The sequence below is a fragment of the Leucoraja erinacea genome, chromosome 8, assembly GCF_028641065.1.
Source record: "Leucoraja erinacea ecotype New England chromosome 8, Leri_hhj_1, whole genome shotgun sequence".
Taxonomy (NCBI): Eukaryota; Metazoa; Chordata; class Chondrichthyes; order Rajiformes; family Rajidae; genus Leucoraja; species Leucoraja erinaceus.
Genome location: NC_073384.1, coordinates 24435090 through 24456668, shown reverse-complemented (window position 1 = coordinate 24456668; position 21579 = coordinate 24435090). Strand labels below are relative to the sequence as shown.

General features: G+C 46.6%; 1 protein-coding gene across 8 annotated transcripts in view; it reads right to left on the bottom strand.

Moving 5' to 3' along the window:
• Nucleotides 1-21579, bottom strand: part of LOC129699444 (endoplasmic reticulum membrane-associated RNA degradation protein-like) — a 61444-nt gene that overhangs the window by 7104 nt on the left and 32761 nt on the right. For all 8 annotated transcript variants that reach the window (XM_055639243.1, XM_055639244.1, XM_055639241.1 and 5 more), the window contains 7 exons: nucleotides 13601-13669; nucleotides 12942-13112; nucleotides 12771-12854; nucleotides 6697-6776; nucleotides 5622-5753; nucleotides 2743-2961; nucleotides 19-132 (listed from right to left, as the gene is read on the bottom strand). In XM_055639243.1, coding sequence (XP_055495218.1) covers nucleotides 19-132; nucleotides 2743-2961; nucleotides 5622-5753; nucleotides 6697-6776; nucleotides 12771-12854; nucleotides 12942-13112; nucleotides 13601-13669 — 869 coding nt within the window. The remainder of the gene's footprint in view (nucleotides 1-18; nucleotides 133-2742; nucleotides 2962-5621; nucleotides 5754-6696; nucleotides 6777-12770; nucleotides 12855-12941; nucleotides 13113-13600; nucleotides 13670-21579) is intronic.

The following is a 21579-nucleotide window of genomic DNA, read 5'->3' as shown; positions in this document are numbered from 1 at the left end:
ATTGACTGATATACTTACTTCAAATAACTGCGTTTTTCAGAAGAATCCATTTCACCTTTTATTTGTGCTTTGAGCAGTTCCACTGTTACTAGTAGAGTAATTAGGCTGAAGACGGAGTGCAAATACTGAACACTGTAAAACAACAGTATATAATTTTGATTGTTTGAATACAACCAACATAGTAGCACAATACAATTGCTATATTCATAACATCCTGACTTGAAAATATCACTCTCTTCGTAGTTGTTAGGTCAAGATCCTGAGTTCCTGAATAAGGGAGCACATGTACTGGATTGTATGCAGTGATTCAAGGCTGATTTCTTCTACCACATTTGAGGGAAAAGAAGGAGATGCATTAAATGCTGGTTTTGCCAACAAAGCATACATCTTGTGATGAAAAAAAAGGAGAAACTTTTGAGATATAGGCAACAAAGAAATATGCAGTCTGTGGCGGATGCGGAGTTGTCCATTAAAGAACGAGGCAGACACGAAGTTTGTCCGAAAATACTGTCCTTTATTGCTGCACTAATTCTCCTCACTCATCAACCCCATGCATGCGCGATTAACCGCTTAAATACTCCCCAGGGGCCCCCTTGACCACACCGTGACCCCTACCTCTCGTCACCGGGACACATGACCCCCCCCCCCCCACCAAGTGTTGAAGGTTATGTAAAGTGCGTGGCCCACCACCTGGTGCCATCAAATTACCCCCCCCCCCCCCCCCCCTTCCCCCCTCCCAGAACTGGGGGCGCAAAAACTGACGGGCAGCCGAATGAGGTGGCCGGGCCTCGTACGTACGTCCCCACATAAGGGTTTATTTTCTGGTAAGGATGAACTAGGTGGTACCCTCGACGGCGGACGCCCTCGATGGCGAGGCTGGGCCACCTGGACTGACTCACTCAGGTCCAAATGGGCCGGCTTCAAACGAGCCAACAACACGGTCTCCCGCAGACCCCCCCATGTCCAATTCAAAAGTCGTGGGCCCTTGCTGTAGCACCCGAAAAGGACCTTCGTAAGGGCGCTGTAAGGGCGACCTGTGGGTGTCGCGGTAGAAGAAGACATACTGACAGTCCGCAAGAGCCGGTGGCACGTTAAATGGAGCAACACCATGCCGAGACATTGGGACAGGAAACGGGCGCCGACCCTCTCCCGCATGAAGATAAAATCAAGCCCCTGCCTCACAGTGTCCATCAGGCATTGGAATGCTTGTGGGGCATTCTTAAGGCTGAAGGGCATGTACACAAATTAGAAAAGCCCGAAGGGGGGTGATGATAGCCGTTGTGGGCACATCCTCCGGTCGCACAGGGATCTGATTGTACCCCCTGACCAGGTCAATTTTGGAGAAGAATTTAGTTCCAGCCAGATGGGCAGAGAAGTCCTGAATGTGTGGGGCAGGGTACCGGTCTGCAATCGTGGCGTCATGCAGGCAGTGGTAGTCGCCGAAAGGCCTCCAGCCGCCGGAGACCTTAGGCACCATGTGCAAAGGGGAGACCCATGGGCTGTTTGATCGCCGGACAATTCCCATTGCTTCCATCTTTTGAAACTCCGCCTTCGCAAGCCGGAGTTTGTCAGGGAACAGTCTGCAGGCGCAGGCGTTTAGCGGTGGTTCCAAAGTCAGAATGTGATGCTGGACCCCAAGCTTTGGGTTGATCAAGTCGAATTGAGGGGTCAGGATAGCTGGGTACTCTGCCAAAATTTGTGCGTAGATATTGTCCACCGCCGCAAGTTGCGAACTGGCACAGCAGACGCAGCAGGGCGCAAGGAGATTGCCTCGAGCATTGAAGCATGGACATGGCGCTGTCCCCTCATGTCCACCATCAGAAATTGCAGCCGGAGAAAATCTGCACCCAAAAATGGCTGGGCACATCTGCCACTGTAAATGGCCAAGTAAAATGGCAGGCGCCAAATATCAAAGATATGGTGCGGACCCCCGTGTGCGTCTGTATGTGGCTGCCATACACAGCAGTCAACAGGGGCCCCTGCTGACCACCCCGGACAGGGGCACCACGTTGACCTCGGCCTCCGTATCGACCAAAAATGTTCAGCCCGAACGCCGGTCCTTGGCATAAAGGTGATGAACTTTGCCGACTGCTGCGGTGATTACTGGCGGTCGGCCCCAATGTTTCTCGGAAATTCTTGTCCTTTATTGCTACACTAATTCTCCTCACTCACCAACCCTGTGCACGCACGATTAACCCCTTAAATACTCCCCAAAGGCACCCATGACCACACCGTGACCCCCCCCCCCCCCCCCCCAAGAGCTGAAAATTATGTAAATGGTGTGGCCCACCTCTTGGTGCCGCCACAAGTCTATCCTTTCCATGTAAACCAAACTGTTTGTGTGGGGACATGCTATTTGAGTGATGTTTATGACCACACTATTTGCAAAGAGGCAACCTTGTATGTGCATTCAGGGCACATTAGTGATTGTTGCAATTTCCTTAGAAATGTCATGACAATCAGAACTTTCTTTGCAAACATTTGGTACTTGTGTTGAAATCACAATGTTTGAAATTATGTAAATATGATGCAGGAAGTCAAATACATTGTTCTATTGTATGTACAAAGGGGGAGATGAAAAGATGTTACCTTCATCAGAAACTCTTCATCTAGGTTTTGGACTATTCATAAATAGTGCTCGGGGTGGTGGAAGTCCAATTTCAAGAAAACAACCTCACAATTTCTCAGCTATTTAATTGCAAAAGATCAAACAGTTTTGCAGACGAAGCAGGAAAGTCTCACCTCGCCAACATCCGAAGATAATTTTGCCTCTGGCGTGAGCGCAGTGATTTGCTCAACCACTGTTGTTGGCGGGTTGCAGCACCGTTTGTGACCTGCTCGGAAACGGTCAGGCACTGGAAGGCCACCTTCCTCAGCAGAGCCACCACTTCCAGAATAGTCCGAGGACAATACAAAGTGTGTATGGAGTTGGCCAGCAGTTTAATTACCAGGTGGAGTTGCCTGTCATGGAAAGAACCATCCTCAGTAAAGATAATGCACTAAACAAGAGCTTGGGAAAGATATAACATTAGAAACTCTCATTTATCCAGCATCTTTAACATTGTAGAGAATATCCTGGGCACCTCTCAGGAAGGTTGCTTCAAAAAAGTTTCATATAAAACAGGTAAAAAGATGTCAGAGCCACTGACTAAATACATGCCAATTATGTAGATTTTCCTGAGATAAGAGTTGAAGCAAATATGGAGTGGTAGAGTGATGGGAAATAAGACTGTATAAGCAGAGTTACTAACATTCAGAGATTTGAGTGAGGTAGAGGTGGAGGATTTATTGACACAAGCAGTGAAAAGACTGCAGAGAATTTCAAATGCTAAAGATGGATATTTCACCTATTGTGATGAGGTGAAATGAAAATTCAAAGAATTTTGTGTTACCTGGAGCGAGCATTAAACGAATATGGAAGTAGGAGGATCAAGTAGGGTTAAGACACACATCAGTAATAACAGCTGAACAGGCTTGTGAAGCTGAATGATCCGTTAGGAAGGCGGCCATTGGTCCATTGAGCTTGCTGTGCCATTCAAAAAAATCATGCCAACCGCTGTGTTTCATTTACTTGGATGCCTAATCCCTCTGTACTATATTTTATAATCCTACTCCATTGAATTATTATTTTTATTTGTCCCTTCAAAGTGAATAATGTCAGATTTTCCTACAGCATGCTCCATCATCCAATTAATCATTACTGATTAGTCTGTGTTCGCCTCACCCTTAAGGTCATAGAGCCACAGTCACAGAGCAATACATCGCAGAATCAAGCCCTTTGGCTGACATAATTGTCTATCCAAGCTAGTTCCATTTTTCTGTGCCTGCCCTGGTTTGTCGTAGAAAAATGCAACACCACTCATTTATCTGAATTATACACTATTAGCCATTCCTCTGCCCATTAGCCCAAGTGTCAAGATTCCATTCCAATCAGAGATAACCTTCTTCACTGTCCAATACACTGCCGAATTTAATATTATTATCAAATTTATTAATCTGCACACTTTTGTATCAAATTTGGCCAGAGTATACTTGATTCCTTCATCCAGGTCATTAATACATACTAGACGAAGTGGGACCCATTGGGTCTCTGTCACATGGGAGGCCTAGTCCCCCAAAGCAACCCATTCCCCCAACGCAATATTCCACCACTCACCCTTAGCCCCCAACGGCGCAAGGATGGCTCATTTCCGCTTATCCTCCAGCACTCTCTCCCCCTCCTCTTCACGTTCCCTTTTCTTTTACCTCCCCTCCCCAATCCCTTCCTCACTTCTCCCTCCCTCTCCTTTCCCCTACCCACAGTCACTCCCCCCATTCCTCCATCTAATCTCCCTCCCTACCCCATCCTAGCCCTTTATCCCCCACCTCCCCAATCCTCACCTCCTCCTATCTCCCCCACTATCCCTCCTCACCCACACTGCCTTCCTTTCCCACTCCCTACCTCGCCCACTCTCCTCCCTCTATTCCCCCTCCTCCCCCACTCTTCCTCCCTTTTCTTTTCCCTATCATCCTACCCTCCCCCAATCCCTCCATCACCTTTTTCCCCTATCCTCAGTTACTCCCTCCCTCCATAACTACTCTTCCCTCCCTACACCCCTCCTCTCCTTCTATCCCTCCTCACCTTCCCCCACTTCCTCCCCTTTTCCCTCTTTACCCCCTCCTCTCCCACAATCCCCCCCACTCTCCCTTCTCACCTCCCCCAGGATCTTGAGGTTGCCGCTCCTCTCCCTTCTTGCGTGGCCCCGGAGGAGCATCAGCCGTCAGCACCCTCAGTGCCAGGCTCATTACCCAGGTCTCGGATCCTAGGCGGGGCCCCGAAGCAACAGCATCTAAGGCCGCGCCAGCAGAGGATGCGCCAGGCAAAGAGGGATGAAGCGGGCGCCGCCGGTGACTGACAGCTGACGCGGCCAATCAGTGCGGCGTCGTTGCAGGAAGTGGCAATGCCGTCCCGGTGGTGACCGACAGGAGAGAAGACCAATCTGCGCATGCGCGGTTTTAAAGACTTTGAAACCTTAATAGCTTTTAAAATATACCACCGATCGGAATAGAACTTGTTGCACTTGCAGCACAGGAGAATGGTCAGTAAGGTGGCCAAAAACTGAAGTGGTGTCGTGTACCGTTTGTGCACAAATGTAATAACAACACAAACCAGAAGATAACAAGATGAGAGTTTCAGTTATGTATAGATAGAATATACACCGTTAAGGTCCCAGAACGGATCCCTGTCAAACCCCACTAGTTACTAACAATCCAAAAATGACCGACGACTTCCCTCTCGTTACTGATACATTGCCACCAGACACTCTTAATCTATGCAATAACCTTTTCTGTAGCATCTTAGCAAATGTCTTCTGGAAATCGAATGCACATTAAGTCTATTTTATCCACCCTTCTTGCTCCAACCTCAAAAAAAACAACAAATTTATCAAACGCAATTTCACAATCACAAATCAATCTGAATGACTGCCTTGTAATTTTCTAATTGTCCCACTCCTATGTTTTGATTACCTTTACACCACTAGGTCTGCAGTGTGCATGCCACCAAATTTTTTTCAAACTAGTGTCAATGTGTTCGAAACAATCACAGTAAAACTGTCAAATCCTAGAGACATGATACTTACTCCTCAGCTAACAATTGTGACGTATTCAGTTCTTCATTGTAGACTGGCTTTAGCCGTTTTACTATGTACGAAACAATTTCCTCCATGAGACTGCCAGAGGTAGCTAGTGTTCTTTGACTCCAATACTCAGACCTGCAGTAATGTGGTGAAAAAAAAAGTCGTCATCTTCAATTTGTTTGGCTCAACATTAATAAGCGGTATTCCGACTGCACATGCCCAGGTCAAAGGTTACTCTGGATAAACATTGCTGGAAGCAGTGGAGCTGTGTATCCTATTCATCTGTTTTTCCAGCTTTGATTCTTCTAGGTAAGAAAATACTGCTTTCAAACTATGATGTTTAAGAAGGAACCTCAGTCTAAAGAAGGGTTTCGACCCGAAATGTTGCCTATTTCTTTCGCTCCATAGATGCTGCCTGACCCGCTGAGTTTCTCCAGCATTTTTGTCTGCTTTCAAACTATGAATTAGTTCTATTTATTGTTCCTCTGTTAAAAGCTAAGATTATTTTGTCGTTTTTATTATTTTATGCTTTGGTGAGTGAGCGAGGTCGGGGTCCGTGGTCGGTGTTGGGCCCGGGTCTCCAGCGCTGCGGGCGCTGTTGGATGCTGCTGGGCCGTCCCCGTCCCCTTCTGGATGTCCCGTCCCTGTCTGGGGGCGGCCGGAGATGTCGGGCCGGGCTTGCAGCCGGCGCAGGGGGTAGGCGCTGGCACCGGCTGATCCTGGCTCTGGAGAGACTAAATGGGTGATGTTTCAGGTCAAGACCCTTCTTCAGTTGGGACAAGGGTCCTATATCCATGTTATGTGACTCCGCTTATGGATGAATAAAGCCCTTGCGCAATATCCAGTATCCTCTCTCCTCCCCAGAGGCTACGTGGATGGCACCCCTACCCCTCCCCCATTGAAAGGAATAAAAACACAATTTTATAGTCAGACTATAAAATTCAGCAAACCTCAGCATAGATCAAGAGTTGAACCCGTGACTTTTCCTTGTCCCTACAAATCAGCCACTTACAAGCCATTTATCAATCTTACAGCAGCATTTTCCTTATCATTGTTGTTATTTGGCCCATTTTCCTACCATGGACTTTCAGACACCTGCTCTATTGAGGGTCCGGGAATCTCATCCCATTTCCGTAGGCTTCCAACGCAATGTCGAAGCTGTAAGAGAAAGCAGCTGAATAATTAACACTGCACAATTAACAGTTAATTCAATAGCGAGCCAACTTCATTTGTCATTACACAAGACTTGGCCAAATAGTGTATTTCACTGCCTTTAATAACTTGGGACTGGAATCGAGAAACAAGAAATTCTTGCTCAGGAATTGCATGAAGCACAACCACACCAGTATTATGGAGCATTGTAAACAAACTGAAAAAGAGTCAGATAGACACCAGTGTAGGGGTGTAAAAATAAACAGATTTGGAGCATTTTGAATTGTCACATTTAATTAGTCTGAAGATATAGCGTGGTCGTCCGAAGAGGGGGTGCGTTGGGTGTGCTCGCACCCCCCTTTCCCACCCCACAGTAAGAAAAAATCCCGAGGAAAAAAACATTTGGAGCGCAATCAGCGTTTACCCGAAATTCAAGTTCCTGCCCGCTGGATGATTTGGGGAAAAAACGAATTGCAGCCATCCGTGCCTGCGCAGTTGGGGGAAGCCGCTGACACAGTAGCGACGCAAAATGACGCTGTCTCTCCGTGCGTGCGCAGTGGGCACGGGTGGGATCAGATCGCCATTTGCACTCCACACAATCAATGATCGCCTGGATGCCTCGTGTCTACTCTGGGCAAGTAGCGGAATATTACGTTGCGGGAGGGGGAGTGGTTATTATCCTGGGTAGCAAACTAACAGGAATGGTCTAACAGGAGACCGTTCTCCCATCGCCGGGTGGGAGCGGGAACAACTGGCAGCGGCCATAACCTCAACACCAGACGCTGCTCCGGCATGGCCTTCGCCTCCCGCTGCCGGGCCCACAACAGCCCCCCCCCCCCCCCCCCGCTGGGCTGGACACACTCCATCCCCCACTCCTGCCAGGCCCACGCCTTTCATTCCCCCCCCCCCCCCGCGGACCCTCGCCTCTCCCCTCCCCCCCCCCGCGGATCCTTCGCCTCTCCCCCCTGCTGTGGACCCTTACCTCTCCCCCTCCGCAGACCTTCGCCTCTCTCCCCCCCACCGCGGATCCTCGCCTCTCCCCCACCGCGCGGACCCATGCCTCCCACCCCTCCCTCCCCCTTCCCCCTCGCTCCCCCTCCCACCTTCACCCCCCCCCCCCTCCAAAGATTTCACCTCATCATCCTCCTCCGCTCCATGGAATAGAGTCCCAACCTACTCAACCTCTCCCTATAGCTCACACCCTCAAATCCTGGCAACATCCTCATAAATCTTCTCTGTACTCTTTCCAGTAACATGGTGCCCAGAATTGAACACAATATTCTAAATGCGTTCTCACCAACGTCTTGTACAACTGCAACATGACCTCCCAACAATATTCTGATGAAGGCCAAAGTGCCAAAATACTTTTTGATCACCTGATGTACCTGCGACTCGACCTTCAAGGAACCATGCAACCATCAACCATTCCTCTGCCCACCTAGCTAATTGATCCGGATCCTGCTGCAATCTTTCACAACCATCTTCACTATGTGCAAAACCACTCACTTCTGTATCATCAGCAAACTTGCTAATCTTGCCCTGTTTTGTGACGTTTCAGATTGCTGGAGTAACTCAGCGGGTCAGGCTGAGTTTAGAAGTTGGGAGGTCATGTTGCAGTTGCATGAGAAGTTGGTGAGGCCGCATTCAGAGTATTGTGTTCTGTTCTGGGCACCATGTTATAGGAAAGATGTCATCAAACTGGAAAGGGTACAGTGAAGATTTACGAGGATGTTGCCAGGACTAGAGGGCCAGAGCTATAGGGAGAGGTTGAATAGGCTGGGACTCTATTTCATGGAGCACAGGAGGATGAGGGATGATCTAATAGAGGTGTATAAAATCATGATTTGAATAGATCAGGTTGAGTCTTTTGCCCAGAGTAGGTGAATCGAGGAGCAGAGGACATAAGTTTTAGGTAAAGGGGAAAAGATTTAATAGGAATCTGAGGGGTATATTAATCAAACAAAGGGTGGTAGGTGTATGGAACAAGCTGCCAAAGGAGGTAGTTGAGGCAGGGTCTATCACAACATTTAAGAAACAGTTGGACAGGTACATGGATAGGACAGGTTTGGAGGGATATGGATCAAATGTGGGCAGGTGGGACTAGTGTAGATGGGACATGCTGGGCGAAGTGTATCACTCTATGACTCTATCTATCTTTCCCTCTCAAACCCATTCTCCTGCCTTCTCCCCATTACCTCTGACACCCATATAAATCAAGAATCTATCAACCTCCTCCTGAAAAATGTCCATTGATTTGGCCTCTACAGCTGTCTGTGGCAATGAATTCTGCAGTTCGCCACCCTCTGACTTAAGAAATTCCTGCTCATCTCCTTCCTAAAGGAATGTCTTTTTAATTCTGAGGCTGTGGCCATTGGTCCTAGACTCTCCCACTAGTGGAAACATCCTCTCCACATCCACTCCTCTAGGCTTTTACCAAGCTGGGACAGACTGCAACAGCTTCACACCATGTCCCAAAGCTTGTGTCCTGTCCTGCATCACCCAAGGCAGCAGAGATGTTATAGGAGAGGGCAAGCACTGTCACAAAGTAGCTTACGATGGTTTGGGTAGCATTCAGGAATGTCTATACATGTCACATCATGAATATTACTGAAGAAGGGTCTTGACCCAAAATAAAATCTATACCTTTTCTCCAAAGATGCTGCCTGACCCAACTGAGTTATTCCAGCACTCAGTGAAATGTCACCTATTCATATTCTCCAGAGATGCTCTCTAGAATTTAGAAGATTGAGAGGGGATCTTATAGAAACTTACAAAATTCTTAAGGGGTTGGACAGGCTAGATGCAGGAAGATTGTTCCCGATGTTAGGGAAGTCCAGGACAAGGGGTCACAGCTTAAGGATAAAGGGGAAATCCTTTAAAACCGAGATGAGAAGAACTTTTTTTACGCAGAGAGTGGTGAATCTCTGGAACTCTCTGCCACAGAGGGTAGTTGAGGCCAGTTCATTGGCTATATTTAAGAGGGAGTTAGATGTGGCCCTTGTGGCTAAGGGGATCAGGGGGTATGGAGAGAAGGCAGGTACGGGATACTGAGTTGGATGATCAGCCATGATCATATTGAATGGCGGTGCAGGCTCGAAGGGCCGAATGGCCTACTCCTGCACCTAATTTCTATGTTTCTATCTATGCTGACTGACCCACTGAGTTCCTCCAGCACTTTGTGTCTATTTTCCCTTCACCCATCTGCCCAAGCCCACCCTCCCCCCCTACTTTCCTATGTTCCTTTCCACCCATAAACCTCTCTCTGCCTTTACATTTTACTCCTCTTTCAAATTTGCTCTACTTATCTACATGCATTTTTCTTCTTAACTTTTTCATCATAGAGTGATGCAGTGTGGAAACAGGCCTTCAGCCCAATTTGCCCACACCGACCAACATGTCCCATCTACACTAGTCCCATTCACACGCGTTTGGCCCATATCCATCTAAACCTGTCCTATCCATGTACGTGTCCAAATGTCTCTTAAACATTAGGATATTCCCAGCCTTAACTACCTCCTCTGGCTGCTCGTTCCATACACCCACCACCCTTAAGGAGGCCCTGGACCCTGGGATCGAGGGACTTTGTCCTTCGCGCTTGTGATGTGCGCAGCGCGCACATTATTTCACATTAAAATTTTTGTAATCCTGTCATGCCACCCCCCTTTTTGAAAAGCTTCGTACGGACCTGTAGAGACAGGCAAAACAACATTGCAACGGTTGTTCAATTAATAGTATTTACTCCCTGCTATTCCTATAAATATATTTTATCATGTGCAAAATGAGAACTGGATCTTTGAAAATGTTTACACAATGTAATATTCTAGAAAATCAATCATTTTCAACAATTAAGATAAAACAGATTACAATTCTCTCGGTGCCCCGCTCCCTGCCATGGATGCCCTCCACCGAAAACGGTGTCTGAGACGGGAATTTCTTAAGTCCTCCCATCAGGGAGGCGGTACAGGAGCCTCAGGTCTCATACAAGTAGGATGAGGAACAGCTTCTTCAACAACACTATCACATTGCTGAACTCGGAGTCCCGCCGATAGATTTCTCCAGTCTCTCCGTCCACATTGTTTGCTTATTCTGTATTTTTATTTCTATATTGCACTACAGGTGCACAACCTTTTATCCGAAGTTCAAAATAACGAAAAGCTCCGAATAGCAGACATTTTTTCGGTCCTTGAAGACGTTCACCAAGGGCAGCCTGCAGAGGTGACAGCGAAACCTCCGGTCGGTCCTTGAAGAAAGGGGTACTAAATCCCCATTCATAAAAGAGAAGGTGAGGATATATTGCGTGGGAGGGTTAATAATTGACAATCTGCTGCTGCCTGCCCGCTGAGTTAAAAAGTTCCCACGGTAAACTCACGATACACAGTGTATCGTGAGTCTTGCGTAGGAACTTTATAAACTCAGCGGGCAGGGAGCAGCAGATTGTCGCTCCCTTCAGTTTCGCCCCACCTACACCCCCTCTGCTTCCCGGCCATGTGTGTGACCCCTTCCCTCCCCTCTCCAGCTCCCCGCCCATTACACCGGCGCGGGGGCTTTGCACTGTCTTTACGTCAGCGATGCCAGCAGGTCAGTGCCAGTCACCGGAGACGTCAGGACCAACGGGACACCGACCCCCAGGCCCACTGCAAGCACGGAGATCCCAGAGACCCACAGCCAGCAGCAGCCCAGCCCCGTTCCAACTCCAGAGGAACACGAAGCTGAAGGTGTGCAAGGTACGTCTTGGTCTTGGGGTTGCGGATGAGGCGGCGCAGCTCGGGCTGTGACGTCTCCGGCCACCCCCCTGTACAGGAGCTGAGACTGGGAACTGTGGGGTTGTTTGCAGTTGCAGAGGGAGGGGGCAAGGGCGGTACAGTTCCCAGTCTCAGCTCCATTCCAGGGGGGTGGCCAGAGACGTCAGGACCAACGGGACACCGACTGCAAGCACGGAGATCCCAGAGACTCACAGCCAGCAGCAACTCTAGCCCAGCTCCGCTCCAACTCCAGAGGAACCCGGGCTGCGGATGAGGGGGCGCAGCTCGGGCTATGGGCAAACTGCCGCTTTTCGCTGTAGCGGCGCATCGGGGAGCGGGTTCCTGTTGGTCATGACGTCTCCGGCCACCCCCCTGGACAGGAGCTGAGAGACGTCAGGACCACCAGAAGCCGCTCCCCGATGGGCCGCTACAGTGACAAGTGGCAGTTCGCCCACAGCCCGAGCTGCGCCCCCTCATCGGGACACCGACCCCCAGGCCCACTGCAAGCACGGAGATCCCAGATCAGCAACTCCAGCCCAGCCCCGCTCCAACTCCAGAGGAGCACGCAGAAGCTGATGGTGTGCAAGGTGCGTCTTGTTCTTGGGGTGGCGCAGCTCAGGCTGTGGGCGAACTGCCACTTGTCGCCATAGCGGCCCATCGGGGAGCAAATTTCCTCTGGAGTTGGAGGGACAGGGAGACACAGCGGCTTTTGAGAATGGTAGGCAATCACTTCCAAAGTTCTGCCCACAGTCAGTACACCTCTCCTACACTTGTTTCCCGCACTAAGATCATCTCGCAGAGAATGATCCCAGCCTAACCCTCCCTATTCTCTACTATTCTGCAAGAAAAAACTACATTGAAGACTCAAACTCGCGATCGAGTAACTGCCGGGATCTAGGCGCAAACTCGCGATCTTGCGGATATGAGCCGAGCACTCTACCACTGAGCCAGCCGTTAAAATCTACGCTAAAAATCTTCCATTACGAAAAGTGTCTGGTCCCAAGGCTTTCGGATAAAAGGTTGTGCACCTGTATTACTACGAACAGACGCTAAACTGCATTTCGTTGTACCCATACTTGTATCTGTGCAATGACCATAAAGTTAAATTGAATTGAATTGCTGTTGCCTGAGAGCAGTGCACCATTATTCTGTTCTGCAAAAGTCAAGCAACATTTAAAGGACATTCAGATTAGGAATAGGAACAGAAATTCCACTGTAATTTTTGATTTAAGAAATTGGACAGAAACGAACAGAGTACCTGCTGTTTAAGTCTTCCGATAGGATGGAACCGAGAGCAGTATGAACTTGTAGAACTGATGATCACCCTCAAGCATTCATTTTCCTAAATTCAATGAAGCATGCACCAGTTGACATCAAATGTTCACGAACAAAATTACACAAGTAGTGAATGCAAAAATTACCTGATTACCATAGCTATTTCATTTCCATTTTTGTAGCAACGATGTAATAAAACAATGGCCAGTGCTACGATGTGACTAGCCATTTTTTTAGGAAACAGCTTCAAATCAAGTTCACCATGACTTAGATGGTCTCGGATCCGGGGACCCTCCTGATGGTTTAAAAGATCCCAAAGAATTTCCTGTAAGGAATCCAAATGCATCAAATCAGTTGGTTTGAATCAAAATTTTCAGGGATGTTAACACAACATTTTCAAAACATTTATTACAATATCTCCAGGTCCCATTGGTCTTTCCTTATTGTCCCCATGGTACTTCAATGTGCTCCTTATCTGACTATTCCTAAATCGCAGGGCTCTGATAATCATATTTTTCTCTACTTATAAATTGTAAGCCACACGAGTGAAGATCCTGATGGTACATTTTATGTTAATTATCTGGGAACATGGGCCAATCTATTACAAGGCATTAAATCTAGATGCACCAGAAGCAGAATGCACATCTGCTTCAGTGCTTCCTTGCTCTGTGGTGCTGAACATTTGCTTTTACCAGGCCAATTCCGCCCTTCACAAATGCATTGGACAATGCACCCATACATTTCAAAGAATCAGTGGTGGTAACCAGTGCTGTACATATTTACCAAATGTGTCACTGTCATCAAGGGACATACCATTATAGGATCTCCAAGAGCTGTTGGAAGCTGGTTTGTATCATCATTCTCAAGGTATTTCGCCAGCATCTGTAAAACGTTAAGTGAATCTCATATTTCATATTTAGTGATGCAAACAGGTCACAGAATAGTTACAACATAGAAGTCATTCAATCCAATTTAACTAGTCTGGTTTCTTTACTCTCCACCATAATGCCCCAGAAATGATTTCCTTTCATATACCTACCAACTCCCTTACGAATGGTCCGTGAATCTATTTACATTACTACTCTGAACAATGCTTGTCCAACCTTAACCCCTGTGAAGTTTTTCTTCATGTTACTTTGTCCTCTTCATTCTATATCCATTTCTTTTTGATCCTATATCCTTCAGGTCTTTAATATCTCTATTGGGTTCCTTTGCAACTTCCCCTGCTCCAAACTGAGCCACCAAAGCTGCCGTGGGCTATCCACGTAACTAACTTCCTCCTTCCTAGAATCATTTTAGTAAAACCCTCCTGCACTGTCACCACAGCATTAACATATTTCTGAAAGTACAGAATCAGAAATGGACACAGCATAAAACAGTAAATGGCCTGTATTGCTAAAGGCTTGGAGTTTAATAGGTAGATTTTGTTACAGTTTTACAGAGTGTTTGTGAGGCCACACCTGGAATGCCTCATAGTGTTTTGACCCCTTATCTAAAAATTGATATAGTAGGAATGGAAGCATTCCAATGGAGATTCAGCAATTTAATTATTAGCATGAGGGGACTGCCCCAGCAGGAGACTGAGTCTGAGTGGGTTTGTACTCCTTGGGGTTTACAAAAATGAAGGATGACCTTAAATAAACATACAAGATCCAAAGGAAGGTTGTTGAAAAGTTTTCACTCATTGGCGAGTCACAAACATTGGTACAGAGCTACAAAATAATGGATCAATCATTTAAAATTGAGGTGTGGAAATTTCTTCTCCAGGAGGGCAGTGAATCACGGGAATTCTCTGCTCCCAAGGGTGATGAAGACCACATCATTAGATATATTTAAAGTGCAGATGGATAAATACTTGAAAGATTGAGGAACTAATGATTATGGGGAATTTAGTACAAGAGAGAATAGTAAGATTAAACGAGAACTTACCAGTTTGAAGTTTGATCTGTATTTTATGAGGAGGAACGTTGAGGGAATACATGAAAGAAACCCGCTACGCGCATGCGTGTCATCCTTCAAAGCAGCGGTGTGAGGTCACAGATACCCTATATTGACCTAAAATAGCAAGATTATCAAAGAGATACCAGCTCAAGATTTGACCCTATGAGGGTGGGAGCGGAGGGCATGTATTCCCTCAACGTTCCTCCTCATAAAATACAGATCAAACTTCAAACTGGTAAGTTCTCGTTTAATCTTACTATTTTACTTCGGAGTCACGTGAGGGACTCCATGAAAGATTTCAAAGCTCTGTGACCTCATGCCGTGGAAACGAGTCCATGCTTCACAACTGCCTTGGTAGTTAGAGAGAAATTGTTAATTATATTCAAAGCATTCATACCAATTATTTAATGGAAATGATAAATAATGTCGAATTAATTGAAATCATAACCCTGTATTCTTCAGGGATAAATTATCATACAGAACTTAAAATTGGTCCCCGAAAACACGTTCCCATACTGCTAACTGGTTTGTTAACATTTCTGAAACGTATTCTCCAACAATCATCCTGCAATCCTGATGATTTGGTCCATGGATACATCAAGGCGTTTTGCTGCAGATGTAGCTGCAGCCCTGGTGGGGTGAAAATGAAATATGTTATTGTCCACTCCCGCCTATCAGACCATTTTGCGGTGGCAGAAATATGGGATATGAGTTACACTCTATGGTACAGTATCTTAAAGCTGATTAAACGCCAATTCCTTGCCTCTGATAGCCTTTTTTCTTACTGTATAACAAAACCATACTTTACTATACAGAGGCATTGTCCTCCGGGTAGGCCATCAATTCTATGACCTGCCCCGCTAATCCTGGCCTATTTTGTTTAATAACACGGTCCTGGATCACAAACCTCAATCTTCGTGCCGCAATAGTGAAGCCATCCAGTCTTACTTTTAGCAATAACTGGAGCTTATACACTGTGACTAGCGCTATCAGCATACCATTTCTAGTTAGTTATCCAGATTTAATGCTGTAGCCGGCGACCAATTCCTTAGCAAGATCAAAGCCACACTTACATTCCAAATATAGTTATGTTACTGTTTCTTGCCATAAATAACTTGACAATGCACTTTCGGCATTATTCACAGTGCTGAAACACAGTCCTCCATATTGCAGGCTGGTAAGCAACTGTAGCACCCCCGGAACATCCTTATTTCTGTGGTCCAGAAAGTTATCATGGCAGTAATTAGTCCATATTAATAGGACGTAAATACTGTTATAGAGTAGACCTTCTTCGTGCTGCTGTGATCATGTCCACAGTTGTATCGATAGCCCCATGTCCCATAGCGGTGTTATAGAGTCTACAACCTACTAAATCAATATTTTCTATGACATGGATAGCTATCCTCAGTTACTGGATGCACCAGCAACTTAGGACTACGTCTACCGTTATACATAGTTCCAGCACCATGTCCTGTACCCCGGGAAAACCATAGTTGGGTAAGCCAATCAGGTACTAAGACATCCCCAATGCCGATTCCTGTTGAATGTCCCTTCGTACCCCAAATTTATAACTAGACAAGGAGGTAATACATAAATGGAAAACCCCTCCCCTAGTGCAGTGAAAACAGCATCTGTAGCTTCTGCCTCAGGATCTGGTATCAATGATACATACCTCGGTAACTGGTGATTTAACCCCGGATACAATTCTAATATCCGGCCTTACCTACTTTACTGATTTTAGCAAATACCATCTATCCAACATCCATTTAGTACTTCCAATAATTTTTCGTGGCCTGGTGTCTGCCACTGATTTAGTATCCCTGGTAGATATGTAGCCCATAACCAAATATTCCTTTGGACACACCATTCCCAACTTTAATTTGCCAATTCATCACAAGCTGGTGATATCTTTCCACCCATCTATCTACCGAGGTATTATCTATCTACCATCTAGCATGCTGCAGTTTCATTCCTGAGCAATAAGATTTTTGCCCATGAAATGGACTTAACATTTCTAACCCTTAGTGTTATGTAGGTTAGCTTCTTATATATTCCATCTCCCCCATAGCTCGAGATGGTATCAGTTGTACCATAACCAATTGCACTGGCGTCTGTTTGTAATAGCACAGACGGGTTGTGAATAACTATTGGGTTTGGAGCAATACTAAACATTGTGTTCCCCACATTGTAATTCTTTTATAGCTTCTATCATTTTTTCCCCTTGGCCAAAATAAATGACCTCTATAATATATGCACCCATTAAACTCTGTGGCTTTCCATATTAGTAAAGTCATTAACATATTAAATGTGTTAATGGTGTCAATTTTGACTTAAGTGGATGGATAATGAATCCCAGCTGTTCAAACAATAGTTTAGTGGCAACCACTGGCTAACATGCCGATTCATAAGTTATTCCCACAATAAGGATATCATCCAACTATACCATTACTCTATGATTTTGGTGTTGCAGCAGTCCCAACGCTGGTTTAAAATTTTTTCCCCCTGTTGGATATTGAGTAGCAAGGATCTTAAAGATTAATACTTGCCATACAGTAGTCTGCTGAACACTAAGTCTTTAGCACTGCTAAAAATATCCATTTTTAAAATGAATAAATTGCACAACATTGTGAAGTATTGATAATCCATAAGAATACGGCACCCCCATCTTTCTTATTTCTAATAAAGATATTTGAGACAAATCCTGTTGTTCAGGTTTGGTTTATTCCATTACCAGCATGTATATCTGTCCGGTATATGTTGTACTGGAGGGTTTTGTTTGTGTAGAAACTCTATCAGATATCCCTTAAAACTGCTAAGGATATATCTGTCCATAGATATATTACACCACGCTTCAACATGAAGTTGCAATATCCCTCCAACTTCCGTGCTCCCTATTAATGCTGGAGCCCCAAATTCACCTACCTCCATGGTATTGTTGGTAACCAAGTTATTTTTCTTGGTTTCATATGCGGTTGTGGAGAGCCTAATGGTTAATGTTACTTATGCATCTTCCACAGTGGTCGTCCCGGCCCAAACCCTAAACAGGACGCTGCTGCTGGGTACCTCTGCCCAATTCTTTGTAGTATAATACAAAAACACTACCTCTCTTAGGATGCACATGAGGTTAATGTCTTCCCCAGATAACCTTTGGATGCTTTAATCAGCCCCAAAGTGAAGCCTCCTCGCCAATTCTTTACCTGTTTAGACAGGTCTCCCCCCCCAAATAACGGGGTGTATAGCCCTTTGCTTACATAGTATAGCGAACTAGGGTCTAGAGCTGGCTTAATGGCCCTTCAAACTGCACATTCCAAAAAAAAAATAGTGCTAATGGCATCCTCGTGGTCACTAATATTGTACACCTTATTTAACATGCGGGCCAAAGCTGTTATGCCCGCCATGAGACCTTTCAGAGTATTACGGATTTTCCCCAACTCCTAACGGCCTTCCCAACATGTCTGCAAATGCACCTGTAACAATGGCTACATTAAGAGCAGCACAATATTCCGGGGTATAGAAGCCTTGCCAACACTTCAGCAAAATATTAGCTTGAAGTTGATGGGTGGACACACAGTCCTTCAATACTCACAGCCATCCTCTCGCAATCCTTCTCCGTGAGTTCTGCTGGCAGTACTGCTCATCATGTTCGGCAGGTTGTTTTCCCCCCCCTTCAATAGGGGACAGTGGCTCCATCACCTGCTCAGGCTTTACCCCGTCAGACCTTCCATACCCTCCTAAGAGGCGTCCGACATTTCATGCAGCCCATATGGGAAACTGCTGTGGGACTTATATTATTATTTGCCCACTGTGGCTACCTCCAATCCCGGAGCCTGCCAATATGGAGAATTTTACTCCAGCAAACCGCTCCAGCCGACTTACATGCTCTCGGGCACTCGTCGTCGCGGGTGCTTAATATATGGGACCGCTCCTGCCGACCTTGGTGCTCTCGGGCACTAGTCGCACGCGGTATATCCCACAGCCCGTCCCCATGCCTACGGGCACTGGACCGTTCCCCATGGTCCTGGTCCTCACGGGCACCTCTACCCATTTAGGGTGAAGTTTGGCACTCGCTCCCATCTGGGAGATGCTGGTGCCGACATTTATAGCTGGCTGCTGCTGGTCATTAAACAACAGCCCTTCAGCTCTATACTGACATCAGTCGGTGGCTCCCTGCTGTTCAGCATCCCACCAGTAACGACCTGTGGCTGTGGCCTGCCTTCCTTAGGTGGCTCCCTTCTGTTCAGCAACATACCAGTCTCTTCAGAATTCAGCAAGCACTCTGGAAAAAGCACCAAAAAAGGTAAGGGAAATTTGTTCTTACCTGTACTGGTTTTCAGCCTGCCGTTTTCGGAGGAACGTCCTTCCTCCCGCAGCCCCACAGACCCCGTAGCACAGGTCCATGGGCTGCTGTTCCCGATGTCTGCTCTCTCTCTCTCTCTCTCTCTCTCTCCCCCCCGGGTGGAGCAGCTGCTTTAATCAGCTGCGGAGCGCCGAACGACTGCGTCTAAAAATAGACCCGACTTGGTCTAGAAACTCCCCGGGCCGTGTAGCTTAGTTTCCCGCCCGGCAGCAGTGTCTTGCCGGTGCGGGAAACAACGTCGGGCACAGCTGTTCTGTGCTAAAAATAGCCGTTAGGGAAACCTCTCCGGAGGATTCCCCGCTAACGGCTGCTGCTAGCTGGTTCTGGCTGCAATATTTCTGCAGTCTCCCTCCAGCTCCTGCAGCTTCTTGTATTTCCTACCTGCAAGGTAAGTGGAAAAATTTTGCAGTCTCTTACCTGCTTCTTTGCCTTTCTCTCTAGGGAGACGTTGTCTCCCACTTCTGACTCCGTCAATGCGTGTATGCGATATGACACGCATGCGCGTAGCGGGTTTCTTTCATGGAGTCCCTCACGTGACTCCGAAGTAAAATTTGAGGCCAGCTTACATTAGCCATGATCAATCAAATGGAGGGAAAGGTTGGAGCCTGGTGAACTACTAAGGAACTAGACCAGTTGGGGCCCACTTGCTGGGGGGGGGGGGGGGACTGCGGCGTTACACACACACACCAACCAACCCCCCCACACACACACTAACTATCCCACACACACACAAGCCACCCCCTTGATATTATATTAATATTATTCATTGTCTCCTTTTACCCCATCCCTGCCCTATCCACTGACGCATAGCCGCCAACTCGCAGGTGCGTCTAGAAGGAGGGGAGGGGGGGGGGGGGGGTGTGGGAGGGGGTATGTGGGCTCACCGGTTCCTGGCCCCGGCCCCGGCTCCGAACCCACTCACCGGCTCCGGGACCCGGATCTGGACTCACTCAACGGTTCCCATCCCCATCGCCTGTCGTGCTCACAGCCAGTTCCCCGCCCGCGGAACACAGCCCACACTCCGCTCCTGCAGCTTTATTCTCGGCGCCGGTGATTGACAGTGGGTGCCGGAAGGGGCGTCACCGTCCTAGCGAATAACAGACCAATAACTTTTGTAATATTTCACCGATCGGAAACTTGGTGCGCTTGGAGCAGAGGAGAACGGTGAGTTAGGTGGCGAAAAAATCCTAGCGACATACGGTACCGTTTTTGCACAAATTTAAAAACGCAAACCAGAAGAGGACAAGATGAGAGTTTAAGTAATAGTATAGATAAGTAGGGTGTGCATCGAAGGGCCTGTTTCTGAGCTGTATGATTTCACAGAATTGAAACCAACATGCTTTTCAAGGGATAAACTGATCATTAGTCCCTTTAGTCTGATGGGAGGCTGCTGACAGACAATAGCTGCTGTATTTTCCGAGATTATTTATTACATTTAAAAGTATTTCTTTACACAGTGTTTTCAGACATTTTAACAATGAGATAAGCTGCTCTAAAAATCAAAGCTTTGTTGATCCTTTTAGCAGAAGATCTTGGAATTCTGCCACACAATTCTGTATGGAGCACATAAATTAGCTGTTGATCAGACCCAGGAATCTGAGTTCAAGTCTCATTCCAAGATGTCAGTCCAATGAAGCGTCGAGAGAGCCAACTTCTTCTTAGCCAATTCCTTGCGATCCAGGATGACCTTAGTTGGCTGATGAGTAAATTTGTGCCCCATTGACTCAGCCACAAGTAAGGCAGAGGTGAAGGGTGAGTGGAAAAGCTGTTTAGAAGGTACTTCATTCTTACTGCCACTTTAGCTCAATCTCTTTGTGCCCCCATCAAACAGTTTTGTGTTGCTCAGTGCCTTCCAGTACTTCATCTTCCGGGCAGTCTCTTGTAATGGAACTCGGGTTGCATGCTTGTTTCAATATCAGACATGTAAGTAATGTAACCTGCCAATTGGACTTCCTTGACTATAAGCATGCCTTGGTGCTGGGGCTGTTGGCCTGGGGGAGTATGCTAAAATGGGTTCACTTAGCCTGCCAGGCAATTTGCAGGATTTCGGAGAGACTGATAATCCATATCTTAAAAACGTGCAGTAGATAGATCATGTACTATGTTTGACCACTTTGTTATTGGGCAATATTTTTCTCAGACAGCCATAGGTTATGTGGGCATACAGGAAGCAATGGTGAATTTCACATTAATGCCCACCTTCACTGAAAAGTAACTCAAATTATGGAATTTGATCTCATTGTCTAAGTCCATTTAATGCTGCATTGTTCGAAGGCTTTGTTTCAGTTGAGATGTGAAGCTGAGGTTAAGTTTGCCTCAGGTGGACATTCGTTACTTTGAGGAGAATGAGGGAATTATCCTTAAAACTCAACCTTATAGTTAATTTGATGCATAAGCACTTGAAAAGGCAATTCATTAGCTGCAAAGTGCTTTAAGGTGACTGAGACTATGAAAGATGCTCTGAGTGCAAGTTTTTCTTCTTTAAGGGTTGACA